The 16299-nt window shown below is 45.4% G+C and overlaps 1 protein-coding gene across 1 annotated transcript; it reads right to left on the reverse strand.

Annotated features, from left to right (window-relative positions):
• Positions 1 to 8528: 8528 nt before the first annotated feature.
• Positions 8529 to 11560, reverse strand: LOC142184714 (mitogen-activated protein kinase-binding protein 1-like). Its single transcript, XM_075259765.1, has 4 exons — positions 11539 to 11560; positions 10291 to 11055; positions 9294 to 9379; positions 8529 to 8762 (listed from the first exon to the last, which is right to left on the reverse strand). Exons 1-4 carry the CDS (start codon positions 11558 to 11560, stop codon positions 8529 to 8531), a joined length of 1107 nt encoding a protein of 368 aa, XP_075115866.1.
• Between the last annotated feature and the right edge of the window lie 4739 nt (positions 11561 to 16299).

The raw sequence follows: 16299 nt of genomic DNA on the forward strand, positions 1-16299 counted from the left end.
TCTGCCAAACAACAGCCCAAAGGGCAAGTTCTCCAAACACGAGGAGTGAAAGATGGTCGGAAAAATGGCGGGGACGAGGAAAAAGTGCAACAAGTCTGAGTCCTCATTCACTGGCCATTGACCTTCTCCCTCATGAGCTGCAGCATCATCTCCGAGTAATGCTCCAGTAGCCGCAGGGTTGGGTTGCCCGGATTCCTCTCGTGGCCCGACAAATCTCTTGCAGAAGATTCTTTCTGGCCGACTTTCACCAAGTCTATTTCACGATGAATGTGATCGAAGGCGTCGAAGAATAAGGACGTGAGATGAGACTTCTCTTCGTGGGGACCGCTGTAGTCTTCAATCTGTAAGGGATAAAATCACAACCAAAGAAAGGGCTTCAGAGAAGAGGCCATGAGACAGGACTGTGCAAAAGTTTTAGACAGGCGTGGAATGCATGCAGCACAGCAAGAATAATTTCAGAAATAAAAGGGTTAATAGTTTATTTTGTCCATTACCTAAATAAAGTGAAATGTAAATCCCATTAATATTTGGTGTGACCTTTGCCCTCTGCCCCCAATCAATTCTTCTCGGTACTTGCAGATGATTTTTGGCAGGTTGTATCCGCTGCCATCTTGGAGAACTAAGCCCAGATCTTCTGTGGATGTTGCTCGCTCCAATCCGTCTGTCTCTTCATGTCATCCCAGAGAGACTGGATGATGATGAGATCAGGGCTGTATCTGTGGGGGCCGGATCATCACTTCCAGGACTCCTCCCCCAAAGGGCAAAGGTCACACCAAATATTGGAAATCCAAAGAGACTGCCAAGAACCTAGCGTATAAGGATTGATAAATTCCCCTCACTGTATCTGAAGATACTTTACAGTGTCCCACTTACCTCTCTGTAGATTTGCAGCGTCTTTTGGAAGGTGCGGTGAAGTTCTTCTACCGCCTGCTCACACCGGCTCACCAGGACGGTCACATCTGATCAGGGGCAGATTACAGATTAGAAGAGGGATTCACCCCCAAAAGACCAGATAACACTTTGTATAAACCCACCATACTGCACTAAACTAGATGGAAGCTATTGCCATGATACACTGGAGTGTTAAATATACGGATTTCTTACTTTAATTATAATACTGGAGTGGGGAGGGGAGGCGCCTGCTGCAGCACATTGTCTTACAGCCAGACAAGACAGTATAGATAAGGAGAATGGGAGCAAGGCTGAGCGCCAGGGACACCGGGTCCGAATAGCCAAATGACATCCATCACTGATCAGCGCAGTCACCCTGATCATTTTGGTTCTTTGTTTATCCAGACCTATTCAGCCATTCTAAAGATATAAGCCCTGTTCGTGTTAATGCAGATTAGGGTCTAACTAACCAATGGGGCGGTAACACTGATTTCTCTCGGAGCAGGTTCTTTGGGCTGTAAGTCATAGTAGACATAGTGTCACTAACAGGGCTTATATCTTTGGAATAGCTGAACAGAAATTTGGATAGACAAAATACCAAAATTCTCAGAGTGACAGCGCCAATCACATGATGGGTGTCATTCGGCTCTTCAGATCTGGTTGACAGTTCTTGTCTAATTATGTACTTAAGGCAAGATAAAATAATCCAGAATCAGAAAAAATAAAAATAAAATTGAAAAAAAAAAAAAAAAAAAAAAAAATAAAATGGGGAAAAAAAAAATTCTCTCTGGGGTGCTGAGATTTAAGGTACTGCTTGTCAGGCGCCTCACGCTGTAGTATTGGAGTGCCTGTTCCTTTGCTCGCTGGTGACATGGACCCATATCTCAGCCCGGATATCAGAAGCCAACTGCTGCCTGAATATTTCGGGGGTTTTTTTTGGGTGGAGTCAAACTTTACACCGTAGATTGACATTGACTTACCTGGGTCTCCAGGACTGCGGCATGAAGGCGACAAGCTGTTTCTTGAATTTTGAGGTTCTTCCATGACTTGGTGGCTTGTACAGAGACTGAGGCCTACATGGTTTGGGAAGTCGGCTATAGACGCCCTTCTGGGCAAGTCCTGAACTTCTGGTGACCTACAGCTCGATGAAGAGGTTCTCCATTTTTCGATGGCAGGTCCATTCTTCGGGCCATCTCCATTTTTGGGCTTCACACTGTTGAGTTCCTCTTTTCTAGATGTTTTTGAGAGGTTATTGACCGACTTTGCCTTCTTCTTCAGGCGAGGAATAACTCCACATGTGGAAGGCGGTGGCATTAGGAGTTTATCAGATAGCGGGTTGGAGACGACTGAAGGTTTTCCTCTCTCTTGGTGCAAGAAGAAGGAGGAGGACGAGGGGATCTGCTCACAAGATGTGGAGACCACGAGAGGTTTGTAGGAGTTGTCCTCACCAGCAAGCAACTTGTTTTGCTCTAGAGATGACAAGTCTATGGTGGACAGGGGCCGGGGCAGATGAGACAGCCTTTTGTGCTCTTCTGCCTGGGGGCCGCCGTTAAGGTTCTCCCCCATGGAAACACTGCGGAATATTTTTGCCTTGAAACTAGCGGTGGCTTCCATGTAGGATCTCCCTTTGTTGGATTTGTTCTTATTTGGCCAACACCCAGGAAAGGAGGCCCGTGAGGATGACGAGGATGAGGATTTCTCATTCTGCTGGAGTTTTTGCAGACTGGTTGAGGATTTTGAGATATCTGGACAAAAAAATAAAACAATTTATAGTAAAAACGGTAAATTCAAAGGGTCATTACCATCTTAAAGAAACACTAAGCCTAGAAATAGATACAAGGACGTGAAGGAGCCTCACAAATAGGTTTGTAGAAACCCTGTAGGACTGATCTCTACCTGACAATGCTCCACCTTTGGTGAGAAGTGGACAGTGTCAGGTGACTTAGCCAAGGAGGCGGGGCTTAATCTTTTTACGCTACAGCAGACAGGGCAGCTTACATCCACAGGAAGAGACGGAAGGAAGACAAGGATCTCCTGGGACACGCGGCAAAGATATCTCAAATGGATACAGGAGCCGAGTACAAGGAAGGGGGGGGGAGGCTCCTGCTGCAGCCAATTCTCTTACAGTAACTGCAGAAATCCTGCACAGAGCACAAGATCTCCTCCTTAAGTTATTTACTAAGCGCCCCCTAGTGGGGATCACGACACAACTCTATAACATCACTTACCAGCAGATTTTCTCCTCTCCATTCTCTCTGGTGCTTTTTCTACCAGTCTCTTCCATAAAAATAGAAATTTTATATACATTATGCAGTGTACTTTTTTTTTTTTTTATATAGCATATAAAACATTACTTCATGTTCCACATTTAAATGATATTTAATAAAAGCCACCCCAAAAAACATTCCTTTAATTCAGGGGTAGGAAACCTTCGGCTCTCCAGCTGCTGTGAAACTACAACTCCCAGCATGCTCCATTCACTTCCATGGGAGTTCCAAGAACAGCAGAGCAAGTATGCATGCTGGGAGTTGTAGTCTTGCAACAGCTGGAGAGCCGAAGGTTGGCGACCCCTTCTGAGATACCAAGCAGAGAAGGAGTAGGTAAACTGTGCCATCAATTCCAGTAGTGGATGCCATAACGGCACAGCGGTGTTATCTTCCATTGTAATCCTGGTTGTGATGTAAGCGAGGTGACTGATGCAAAGAAAAAGTCCTACAGAATTGCTATGTGTCAGTCTATTAGGCTTAGTGGCCAGAGTAGTTGTTACATGATTTAGTGCTATTGTATAATACAGACAGTGACATGGAAAGTTAAAATCTATATAAAAAAAAAAAAAAAAAAAACTTTTTTTTCTGATAAAGTTCTACGTGAGATTTTTGCTAGATTTCCATAGGCCCCCTAAGAATCTATAGTATCAGTCCAATGATCTGATCTTCAGACTTGTATTATTCCTGTTACCTCTGAAAGTCTCCGCTGCGATCGCTCAGGTTCCACTTTAGGTTCTGCACTGAATGCTGTCGCCATCTGCTGGCCGCCTGATAGAAAGCCACACACCGTCCTGTACGATAAAGGAAACACGACATTGGGTAATGCAGTAACCTGGAGCGGTTGCTGTGACCTGCAGGGTGACGTCAGTGACCTGTTAATCCTCAGGCTCCGGGATAAGAACTTAGACGAGAAGCTCAGGCGCAGGTTCAGCTCTTCATCATCCTCATCCGGCTTCAGATCTTTCAATGTGTTGTCAAATTTCTCTGCATAGATGAGACAGGAATAGGTTTACAGACAGACTGGACCCTCCAAACAGTCCTGGGACTCCTCTATTATTCCTCAGCCCACCATGAGTGTCCCAGCTATAATGTAGTCTGCATCAGTATGCCATAAAGCAAACCCTGAGCTGTGTGTGGTCACGTGGGCTGTAGTGGTCCATGTACAAGCATCTATAGAAGACTAAGGAAAGGCTCCATGTTCACTTCATACAAACACATATGTAGGGTGACTGAAACCACCTCAAAGGCAGTGGTCCCCTTTAAACAGGGTAGCCAGGACACCTCTCGAATAGTCTTCTCTCCCATGACACTATTATAATGGACCACGTGCCTACTGGTGTATGAACATGTCCCGATTCAGTGCATTGTGCTGACTGTGCATTACATGCCACTGATAGGTGTATATAATGAATAAAGGGTTATTCCAGTTGCTTTTTTATTGATATACTCTCAGGATCAGTCCCCAATAAGAGATGAGCGGCGGTCTAACAACTGGGACCCCCCACTGATCTGCAGCCTGTGATGTAATAACAGTCTCGGTCTATTCACTTCTATGGGATGAGACTGTAATTAGATCTTGCAGCCACTATGAATTAGATGCTGTGCAATAAAGACTCCGTCACACAGCTGATCAGCAGGGATCCCGGGTGTCAGACGTCCAGTGATCTCTTACCTACCCTTGTCTACATAATAGTGTGGCCACTCCATATAGAGGGGCGCCTGCCTGCTTTTGTCCTCCTGTGAGGCTCCAGGTCTATCCATGTGCCAATAGCTTTCTAGGCCAGACTTCACCCTGTAGTCACCTTCAGCCAGAGCATCGGCCAACGTGTCAAAGTGTTTCTTCACAAATCTCTCCTGTTCTGGCGTCTCTGGACGGAAGTTTTCCTCCGCATCATTGTCATCCAGCTCCGCTTCAGAGCAATTGTCTGGCGTCAATGAATCTTCATCTGCAATGAGAAATAGACATAAAGCTACATCTAGAAACAAAAAAAATAAAATAAAATTGACATTATTAGGTATGGCGGGGGTGGGGGTGGGGACATGCTCAGGAGTTATCCAGGACTAGGACTTATGCAAACAAATGGGGCTGCAGCAAGACCAAGTGACCAACGGAGGTGACGTAACTTCCTTCGAAGTGGAAATGGAGCTTAGTAGTATAGTCCTGGATAATGCCTTTAAGAAGCTGGACTCTTCTTAAAAGGAATTCTACTATTAAAATCAAATTTTTTTCTCGTTGACACGTAGGAATAGTCTTAAGAAAGTCCATTCTTCTCCTACCTTTAGATGTCTTCCCCGCACCGCCGTTCGGTAGAAATCCCGGTTTTCATCGGTATGCAATTTAGTTCTCCTGCAGCACTGGGGGCGGGGCCCAAGCGCTCAAACAGCACTGGAGGTGTCCCCAATGCTGCGAGAGAACTCTCCAGCTCCGCCTCCATCTTCTTCAGAAACGGACTCTTCACGCGTCTTCTTCCAGCGCTGGGGGTCAAACTTCTAGGCTTCAGGCAGAGCAGACTGCACATGCCCGGGCCACAAGAAAATGGCCGCTTACACAGTAAGTAAGCGGCCATTTTCTGGTGGCCTACGGGCATGCGCAGTCAGCTTTGCCCGAGGCCTACAAGTTTCACCGCCTGCATCAGAAGACGACGAGTGAAGAGGCCGTTCCGGAAGAAGATGGAGGCGGAGCTGGAGAGTTCTCTTGCAGTATTGGGCCCGCCCCCAGTGCTGTGAGAGAACTTATTTGCATACCGGGATTTATACCGAACAGCGGTGCGGAGAAGACACCTAAACGTAGAAGAATAGACTAAGGATGTTATATATATCGATATTTGATATATTCGATTTTAATGGTAGAATCTAGAGATGAGCGAGTAGTATTTGAAACTGTAGTTTCGAATACCTCACTCCATAGGAACGAATGGAAGCGGCTGGCGCACTGCCGGCGGCCAGCGCTTAACCCCTTCGCGATCGGCCGCTCCCATTCATTCCTATCTAGGATTCAAATACTATTCGCTCAACACTAGTAGAATCCCTTTAACATTTAAAGGGGTTATCCAGGACTAGGAATGAAGCAAACAAATGGGGCTGTGCAAAACCATGTGACAAACAGATGTCACTTCCCTCCAAGAGGAATTGGAGCTTCGTAGTATAGTCCTGGATAATCCCTTTAAGAAGCTGTACTCTAACCATCCCTGGTCACTGCTGCCCCTACTCTTCTCGGACCTCTGTTGCTCCCTACTTGGGGGTCAATAACCACCAGGACGCTGAGATTATCGGTCTGTCCTGGTGCTCATAGGGGGATAAAGGGGCTTTCTGCAATTATAATATTGATTTCTTCTTAAATAGATCCAACCCCTGACCGAGGGGCCACAGCGTTCCAGAAAGACACATCCTCTTCACGGATTATCGGGCACAATTCAATGCTTTTGGTAAAGGCTGTGGATGGTTACTGTAGCTCAGTCCTATCCGGCAGTGGAATGGGACGGAGATGCAATACCAAGCACAACCACTACCAAGCGTATGGCGCTGTATCCTACAGTAGTTACAGATGGATCCATACATACTGTGTACAGTTTGACAATAGAAGGCAAAAAGTCATTGAAGAAATCGTAAGACTATAAGATTTATGTGAGAGCATTATTACCTGGGTCAATAAATAAATTGAGAGATTTTGCCCCCCCCCCCCTAGAACTTTGGTTTTTTTTACAATTTAGATGGAATCTGATTAGATTGTGGTCACTATTACCAAGGATTTTGCCAACAGTGACATTTCCAACAAGTCCTGCATTATTAAAAACCAATCACGATCAATCCAGCAGAGCGTGCTGTACCATGACCTCAGTCAATATCAGTGTAGTTAAAATTACCCATCAAGACCTCTGTGCAGGCTTTTCCTACATATTTTGCGTATACAACTGATCTTCTAAATCCTCAGTTATGTTGGAGGTGTATAGATTATGCCAAAAACTATTTGATCAGTGACCCCATGCTTATGCAATTGCATGCTCATGGATTCCACATCGTCACATTTGCCTCTTTTACACTGACTTTTATATAGCTTATTCCTTCATTGTAGATCTTATTTTCAGATAGAAATTTTCTCACCCCTGTAGTCTGTTTGATGTCCAAAACTCTATCATAGTCTCTCTGGTAGAACATCTGCTCTGACTAATGTGCTCCTCTAAGCTTTGGGCAGCATAATAGCCATTCATCAGGCTTAAACCACCACCACCAGGGGTACTGGGAAAAGCAAGGTATCAGCAACTTAAGGGAAGAGCCATGGGACGTCACAGATGGTGAGAACTTCCAGCAAAAGACGACAAAGCAGCAGGACCAGGAGCACACTGGGAGGCAGTAATCTGGAACACCCAATACCACTAGGCCCCCTTCCAGATAAATGACAAGGGCAACACAAAAACAAACAAGTCACAAGGAAGTGTTAAGAGCGGACACATCTGTACACCACCCTTTAGACTGCGTTGCTCCATTTGTGATTGCTCGCCCCATCAGTATGTCTTTGTAGAATGGGAGGAAATCCACACAAACACAGGAGAACATACAAACTCCATGCAGATGCAGGAGTCCAGCGCTGCAAGACTGCAGTGCTAACCACCCAGCCAGTGTTTGCTTCTCTTATCCTGCTGCCCCCTGTTGGTGACCCCACGGAGGGCTGTGACATTCTCATCGGTGGACAATCGTAACGAATATCCGTTTCAATACAAAGACGCAATTTTTCAACCTGTGATTTATTATCACCAGCACAACACAGACAAGAATTACAACTATAAAAAATGTACACTTTTTTTACAAGCATATTTTTCCCCAAATTAAAGTTTTTATATATATGTTACATACACAAATAGCAGACAAAATTAAAGAGGAAGGAGCAAATTTTAAGAGCAAAGGGATCACCTGCCCCAAAGAATAAATATGGGGGAGGGGAGACAAACAAAAACAAAACCTGTAGCTCTGAGTTGACCATAAAGACAGACATTGATGGGCCAGAACCAGTAGCTAGCCAATTCTGCTCTACTGGCAAGTCTAAGGGACTGAAACCGACCTTCGGCATCCAATGGTAAGGCGATCACATGGCCAAAAAGTTATCCAAGATGTTGAGGCCTTCTATAGCCAATCCGAGCCCCAGCTACAACCATGGACCCCGCTTACTAGGATATACCGACCCCGTGGGTCACTTCAGGTTCAAGTCCAATAAAACATCTGATACAAATCGACTCAGAACCCGAAACAAAGTGCAAAGTAACTAAATACTGCCAAACAACAGCCCAAAGGGCAAGTTCTCCAAACACGAGGAGTGAAAGATGGTCGGAAAAATGGCGGAGACGAGGAAAAAGTGCAACAAGTCTGAGTCCTCATTCACTGGCCATTGACCTTCTCCCTCATGAGCTGCAGCATCATCTCCGAGTAATGCTCCAGTAGCCGCAGGGTTGGGTTGCCCGGATTCCTCTCGTGGCCCGACAAATCTCTTGCAGAAGATTCTTTCTGGCCGACTTTCACCAAGTCTATTTCACGATGAATGTGATCGAAGGCGTCGAAGAATAAGGACGTGAGATGAGACTTCTCTTCGTGGGGACCGCTGTAGTCTTCAATCTGTAAGGGATAAAATCACAACCAAAGAAAGGGCTTCAGAGAAGAGGCCATGAGACAGGACTGTGCAAAAGTTTTAGACAGGCGTGGAATGCATGCAGCACAGCAAGAATAATTTCAGAAATAAAAGGGTTAATAGTTTATTTTGTCCATTACCTAAATAAAGTGAAATGTAAATCCCATTAATATTTGGTGTGACCTTTGCCCTCTGCCCCCAATCAATTCTTCTCGGTACTTGCAGATGATTTTTGGCAGGTTGTATCCGCTGCCATCTTGGAGAACTAAGCCCAGATCTTCTGTGGATGTTGCTCGCTCCAATCCGTCTGTCTCTTCATGTCATCCCAGAGAGACTGGATGATGATGAGATCAGGGCTGTATCTGTGGGGGCCGGATCATCACTTCCAGGACTCCTCCCCCAAAGGGCAAAGGTCACACCAAATATTGGAAATCCAAAGAGACTGCCAAGAACCTAGCGTATAAGGATTGATAAATTCCCCTCACTGTATCTGAAGATACTTTACAGTGTCCACTTACCTCTCTGTAGATTTGCAGCGTCTTTTGGAAGGTGCGGTGAAGTTCTTCTACCGCCTGCTCACACCGGCTCACCAGGACGGTCACATCTGATCAGGGGCAGATTACAGATTAGAAGAGGGATTCACCCCCAAAAGACCAGATAACACTTTGTATAAACCCACCATACTGCACTAAACTAGATGGAAGCTATTGCCATGATACACTGGAGTGTTAAATATACGGATTTCTTACTTTAATTATAATACTGGAGTGGGGAGGGGAGGCGCCTGCTGCAGCACATTGTCTTACAGCCAGACAAGACAGTATAGATAAGGAGAATGGGAGCAAGGCTGAGCGCCAGGGACACCGGGTCCGAATAGCCAAATGACATCCATCACTGATCAGCGCAGTCACCCTGATCATTTTGGTTCTTTGTTTATCCAGACCTATTCAGCCATTCTAAAGATATAAGCCCTGTTCGTGTTAATGCAGATTAGGGTCTAACTAACCAATGGGGCGGTAACACTGATTTCTCTCGGAGCAGGTTCTTTGGGCTGTAAGTCATAGTAGACATAGTGTCACTAACAGGGCTTATATCTTTGGAATAGCTGAACAGATTTGGATAGACAAAATACCAAAATTCTCAGAGTGACAGCGCCAATCACATGATGGGTGTCATTCGGCTCTTCAGATCTGGTTGACAGTTCTTGTCTAATTATGTACTTAAGGCAAGATAAAATAATCCAGAATCAGAAAAAATAAAAATAAAATTGAAAAAATAAAAAAAAAATAAAAAAAATAAAATGGGGAAAAAAAAAATTCTCTCTGGGGTGCTGAGATTTAAGGTACTGCTTGTCAGGCGCCTCACGCTGTAGTATTGGAGTGCCTGTTCCTTTGCTCGCTGGTGACATGGACCCATATCTCAGCCCGGATATCAGAAGCCAACTGCTGCCTGAATATTTCGGGTTTTTTTTTTGGGTGGAGTCAAACTTTACACCGTAGATTGACATTGACTTACCTGGGTCTCCAGGACTGCGGCATGAAGGCGACAAGCTGTTTCTTGAATTTTGAGGTTCTTCCATGACTTGGTGGCTTGTACAGAGACTGAGGCCTACATGGTTTGGGAAGTCGGCTATAGACGCCCTTCTGGGCAAGTCCTGAACTTCTGGTGACCTACAGCTCGATGAAGAGGTTCTCCATTTTTCGATGGCAGGTCCATTCTTCGGGCCATCTCCATTTTTGGGCTTCACACTGTTGAGTTCCTCTTTTCTAGATGTTTTTGAGAGGTTATTGACCGACTTTGCCTTCTTCTTCAGGCGAGGAATAACTCCACATGTGGAAGGCGGTGGCATTAGGAGTTTATCAGATAGCGGGTTGGAGACGACTGAAGGTTTTCCTCTCTCTTGGTGCAAGAAGAAGGAGGAGGACGAGGGGATCTGCTCACAAGATGTGGAGACCACGAGAGGTTTGTAGGAGTTGTCCTCACCAGCAAGCAACTTGTTTTGCTCTAGAGATGACAAGTCTATGGTGGACAGGGGCCGGGGCAGATGAGACAGCCTTTTGTGCTCTTCTGCCTGGGGGCCGCCGTTAAGGTTCTCCCCCATGGAAACACTGCGGAATATTTTTGCCTTGAAACTAGCGGTGGCTTCCATGTAGGATCTCCCTTTGTTGGATTTGTTCTTATTTGGCCAACACCCAGGAAAGGAGGCCCGTGAGGATGACGAGGATGAGGATTTCTCATTCTGCTGGAGTTTTTGCAGACTGGTTGAGGATTTTGAGATATCTGGACAAAAAAATAAAACAATTTATAGTAAAAACGGTAAATTCAAAGGGTCATTACCATCTTAAAGAAACACTAAGCCTAGAAATAGATACAAGGACGTGAAGGAGCCTCACAAATAGGTTTGTAGAAACCCTGTAGGACTGATCTCTACCTGACAATGCTCCACCTTTGGTGAGAAGTGGACAGTGTCAGGTGACTTAGCCAAGGAGGCGGGGCTTAATCTTTTTACGCTACAGCAGACAGGGCAGCTTACATCCACAGGAAGAGACGGAAGGAAGACAAGGATCTCCTGGGACACGCGGCAAAGATATCTCAAATGGATACAGGAGCCGAGTACAAGGAAGGGGGGGGGAGGCTCCTGCTGCAGCCAATTCTCTTACAGTAACTGCAGAAATCCTGCACAGAGCACAAGATCTCCTCCTTAAGTTATTTACTAAGCGCCCCCTAGTGGGGATCACGACACAACTCTATAACATCACTTACCAGCAGATTTTCTCCTCTCCATTCTCTCTGGTGCTTTTTCTACCAGTCTCTTCCATAAAAATAGAAATTTTATATACATTATGCAGTGTACTTTTTTTTTTTTTTTATATAGCATATAAAACATTACTTCATGTTCCACATTTAAATGATATTTAATAAAAGCCACCCCAAAAAACATTCCTTTAATTCAGGGGTAGGAAACCTTCGGCTCTCCAGCTGCTGTGAAACTACAACTCCCAGCATGCTCCATTCACTTCCATGGGAGTTCCAAGAACAGCAGAGCAAGTATGCATGCTGGGAGTTGTAGTCTTGCAACAGCTGGAGAGCCGAAGGTTGGCGACCCCTTCTGAGATACCAAGCAGAGAAGGAGTAGGTAAACTGTGCCATCAATTCCAGTAGTGGATGCCATAACGGCACAGCGGTGTTATCTTCCATTGTAATCCTGGTTGTGATGTAAGCGAGGTGACTGATGCAAAGAAAAAGTCCTACAGAATTGCTATGTGTCAGTCTATTAGGCTTAGTGGCCAGAGTAGTTGTTACATGATTTAGTGCTATTGTATAATACAGACAGTGACATGGAAAGTTAAAATCTATATAAAAAAAAAAAAAACAACAACTTTTTTTTCTGATAAAGTTCTACGTGAGATTTTTGCTAGATTTCCATAGGCCCCCTAAGAATCTATAGTATCAGTCCAATGATCTGATCTTCAGACTTGTATTATTCCTGTTACCTCTGAAAGTCTCCGCTGCGATCGCTCAGGTTCCACTTTAGGTTCTGCACTGAATGCTGTCGCCATCTGCTGGCCGCCTGATAGAAAGCCACACACCGTCCTGTACGATAAAGGAAACACGACATTGGGTAATGCAGTAACCTGGAGCGGTTGCTGTGAACTGCAGGGTGACGTCAGTGACCTGTTAATCCTCAGGCTCCGGGATAAGAACTTAGACGAGAAGCTCAGGCGCAGGTTCAGCTCTTCATCATCCTCATCCGGCTTCAGATCTTTCAATGTGTTGTCAAATTTCTCTGCATAGATGAGACAGGAATAGGTTTACAGACAGACTGGACCCTCCAAACAGTCCTGGGACTCCTCTATTATTCCTCAGCCCACCATGAGTGTCCCAGCTATAATGTAGTCTGCATCAGTATGCCATAAAGCAAACCCTGAGCTGTGTGTGGTCACGTGGGCTGTAGTGGTCCATGTACAAGCATCTATAGAAGACTAAGGAAAGGCTCCATGTTCACTTCATACAAACACATATGTAGGGTGACTGAAACCACCTCAAAGGCAGTGGTCCCCTTTAAACAGGGTAGCCAGGACACCTCTCGAATAGTCTTCTCTCCCATGACACTATTATAATGGACCACGTGCCTACTGGTGTATGAACATGTCCCGATTCAGTGCATTGTGCTGACTGTGCATTACATGCCACTGATAGGTGTATATAATGAATAAAGGGTTATTCCAGTTGCTTTTTTATTGATATACTCTCAGGATCAGTCCCCAATAAGAGATGAGCGGCGGTCTAACAACTGGGACCCCCCACTGATCTGCAGCCTGTGATGTAATAACAGTCTCGGTCTATTCACTTCTATGGGATGAGACTGTAATTAGATCTTGCAGCCACTATGAATTAGATGCTGTGCAATAAAGACTCCGTCACACAGCTGATCAGCAGGGATCCCGGGTGTCAGACGTCCAGTGATCTCTTACCTACCCTTGTCTACATAATAGTGTGGCCACTCCATATAGAGGGGCGCCTGCCTGCTTTTGTCCTCCTGTGAGGCTCCAGGTCTATCCATGTGCCAATAGCTTTCTAGGCCAGACTTCACCCTGTAGTCACCTTCAGCCAGAGCATCGGCCAACGTGTCAAAGTGTTTCTTCACAAATCTCTCCTGTTCTGGCGTCTCTGGACGGAAGTTTTCCTCCGCATCATTGTCATCCAGCTCCGCTTCAGAGCAATTGTCTGGCGTCAATGAATCTTCATCTGCAATGAGAAATAGACATAAAGCTACATCTAGAAACAAAAAAAATAAAATAAAATTGACATTATTAGGTATGGCGGGGGTGGGGGTGGGGACATGCTCAGGAGTTATCCAGGACTAGGACTTATGCAAACAAATGGGGCTGCAGCAAGACCAAGTGACCAACGGAGGTGACGTAACTTCCTTCGAAGTGGAAATGGAGCTTAGTAGTATAGTCCTGGATAATGCCTTTAAGAAGCTGGACTCTTCTTAAAAGGAATTCTACTATTAAAATCAAATTTTTTTCTCGTTGACACGTAGGAATAGTCTTAAGAAAGTCCATTCTTCTCCTACCTTTAGATGTCTTCCCCGCACCGCCGTTCGGTAGAAATCCCGGTTTTCATCGGTATGCAATTTAGTTCTCCTGCAGCACTGGGGGCGGGGCCCAAGCGCTCAAACAGCACTGGAGGTGTCCCCAATGCTGCGAGAGAACTCTCCAGCTCCGCCTCCATCTTCTTCAGAAACGGACTCTTCACGCGTCTTCTTCCAGCGCTGGGGGTCAAACTTCTAGGCTTCAGGCAGAGCAGACTGCACATGCCCGGGCCACAAGAAAATGGCCGCTTACACAGTAAGTAAGCGGCCATTTTCTGGTGGCCTACGGGCATGCGCAGTCAGCTTTGCCCGAGGCCTACAAGTTTCACCGCCTGCATCAGAAGACGACGAGTGAAGAGGCCGTTCCGGAAGAAGATGGAGGCGGAGCTGGAGAGTTCTCTTGCAGTATTGGGCCCGCCCCCAGTGCTGTGAGAGAACTTATTTGCATACCGGGATTTATACCGAACAGCGGTGCGGAGAAGACACCTAAACGTAGAAGAATAGACTAAGGATGTTATATATATCGATATTTGATATATTCGATTTTAATGGTAGAATCTAGAGATGAGCGAGTAGTATTTGAAACTGTAGTTTCGAATACCTCACTCCATAGGAACGAATGGAAGCGGCTGGCGCACTGCCGGCGGCCAGCGCTTAACCCCTTCGCGATCGGCCGCTCCCATTCATTCCTATCTAGGATTCAAATACTATTCGCTCAACACTAGTAGAATCCCTTTAACATTTAAAGGGGTTATCCAGGACTAGGAATGAAGCAAACAAATGGGGCTGTGCAAAACCATGTGACAAACAGATGTCACTTCCCTCCAAGAGGAATTGGAGCTTCGTAGTATAGTCCTGGATAATCCCTTTAAGAAGCTGTACTCTAACCATCCCTGGTCACTGCTGCCCCTACTCTTCTCGGACCTCTGTTGCTCCCTACTTGGGGGTCAATAACCACCAGGACGCTGAGATTATCGGTCTGTCCTGGTGCTCATAGGGGGATAAAGGGGCTTTCTGCAATTATAATATTGATTTCTTCTTAAATAGATCCAACCCCTGACCGAGGGGCCACAGCGTTCCAGAAAGACACATCCTCTTCACGGATTATCGGGCACAATTCAATGCTTTTGGTAAAGGCTGTGGATGGTTACTGTAGCTCAGTCCTATCCGGCAGTGGAATGGGACGGAGATGCAATACCAAGCACAACCACTACCAAGCGTATGGCGCTGTATCCTACAGTAGTTACAGATGGATCCATACATACTGTGTACAGTTTGACAATAGAAGGCAAAAAGTCATTGAAGAAATCGTAAGACTATAAGATTTATGTGAGAGCATTATTACCTGGGTCAATAAATAAATTGAGAGATTTTGCCCCCCCCCCCCTAGAACTTTGGTTTTTTTTACAATTTAGATGGAATCTGATTAGATTGTGGTCACTATTACCAAGGATTTTGCCAACAGTGACATTTCCAACAAGTCCTGCATTATTAAAAACCAATCACGATCAATCCAGCAGAGCGTGCTGTACCATGACCTCAGTCAATATCAGTGTAGTTAAAATTACCCATCAAGACCTCTGTGCAGGCTTTTCCTACATATTTTGCGTATACAACTGATCTTCTAAATCCTCAGTTATGTTGGAGGTGTATAGATTATGCCAAAAACTATTTGATCAGTGACCCCATGCTTATGCAATTGCATGCTCATGGATTCCACATCGTCACATTTGCCTCTTTTACACTGACTTTTATATAGCTTATTCCTTCATTGTAGATCTTATTTTCAGATAGAAATTTTCTCACCCCTGTAGTCTGTTTGATGTCCAAAACTCTATCATAGTCTCTCTGGTAGAACATCTGCTCTGACTAATGTGCTCCTCTAAGCTTTGGGCAGCATAATAGCCATTCATCAGGCTTAAACCACCACCACCAGGGGTACTGGGAAAAGCAAGGTATCAGCAACTTAAGGGAAGAGCCATGGGACGTCACAGATGGTGAGAACTTCCAGCAAAAGACGACAAAGCAGCAGGACCAGGAGCACACTGGGAGGCAGTAATCTGGAACACCCAATACCACTAGGCCCCCTTCCAGATAAATGACAAGGGCAACACAAAAACAAACAAGTCACAAGGAAGTGTTAAGAGCGGACACATCTGTACACCACCCTTTAGACTGCGTTGCTCCATTTGTGATTGCTCGCCCCATCAGTATGTCTTTGTAGAATGGGAGGAAATCCACACAAACACAGGAGAACATACAAACTCCATGCAGATGCAGGAGTCCAGCGCTGCAAGACTGCAGTGCTAACCACCCAGCCAGTGTTTGCTTCTCTTATCCTGCTGCCCCCTGTTGGTGACCCCACGGAGGGCTGTGACATTCTCATCGGTGGACAATCGTAACGAATATCCGTTTCAATACAAAGA

The sequence above is a fragment of the Leptodactylus fuscus genome, chromosome 11 (assembly GCF_031893055.1).
Source record: "Leptodactylus fuscus isolate aLepFus1 chromosome 11, aLepFus1.hap2, whole genome shotgun sequence".
In the NCBI taxonomy this organism is placed as follows: domain Eukaryota; kingdom Metazoa; phylum Chordata; class Amphibia; order Anura; family Leptodactylidae; genus Leptodactylus; species Leptodactylus fuscus.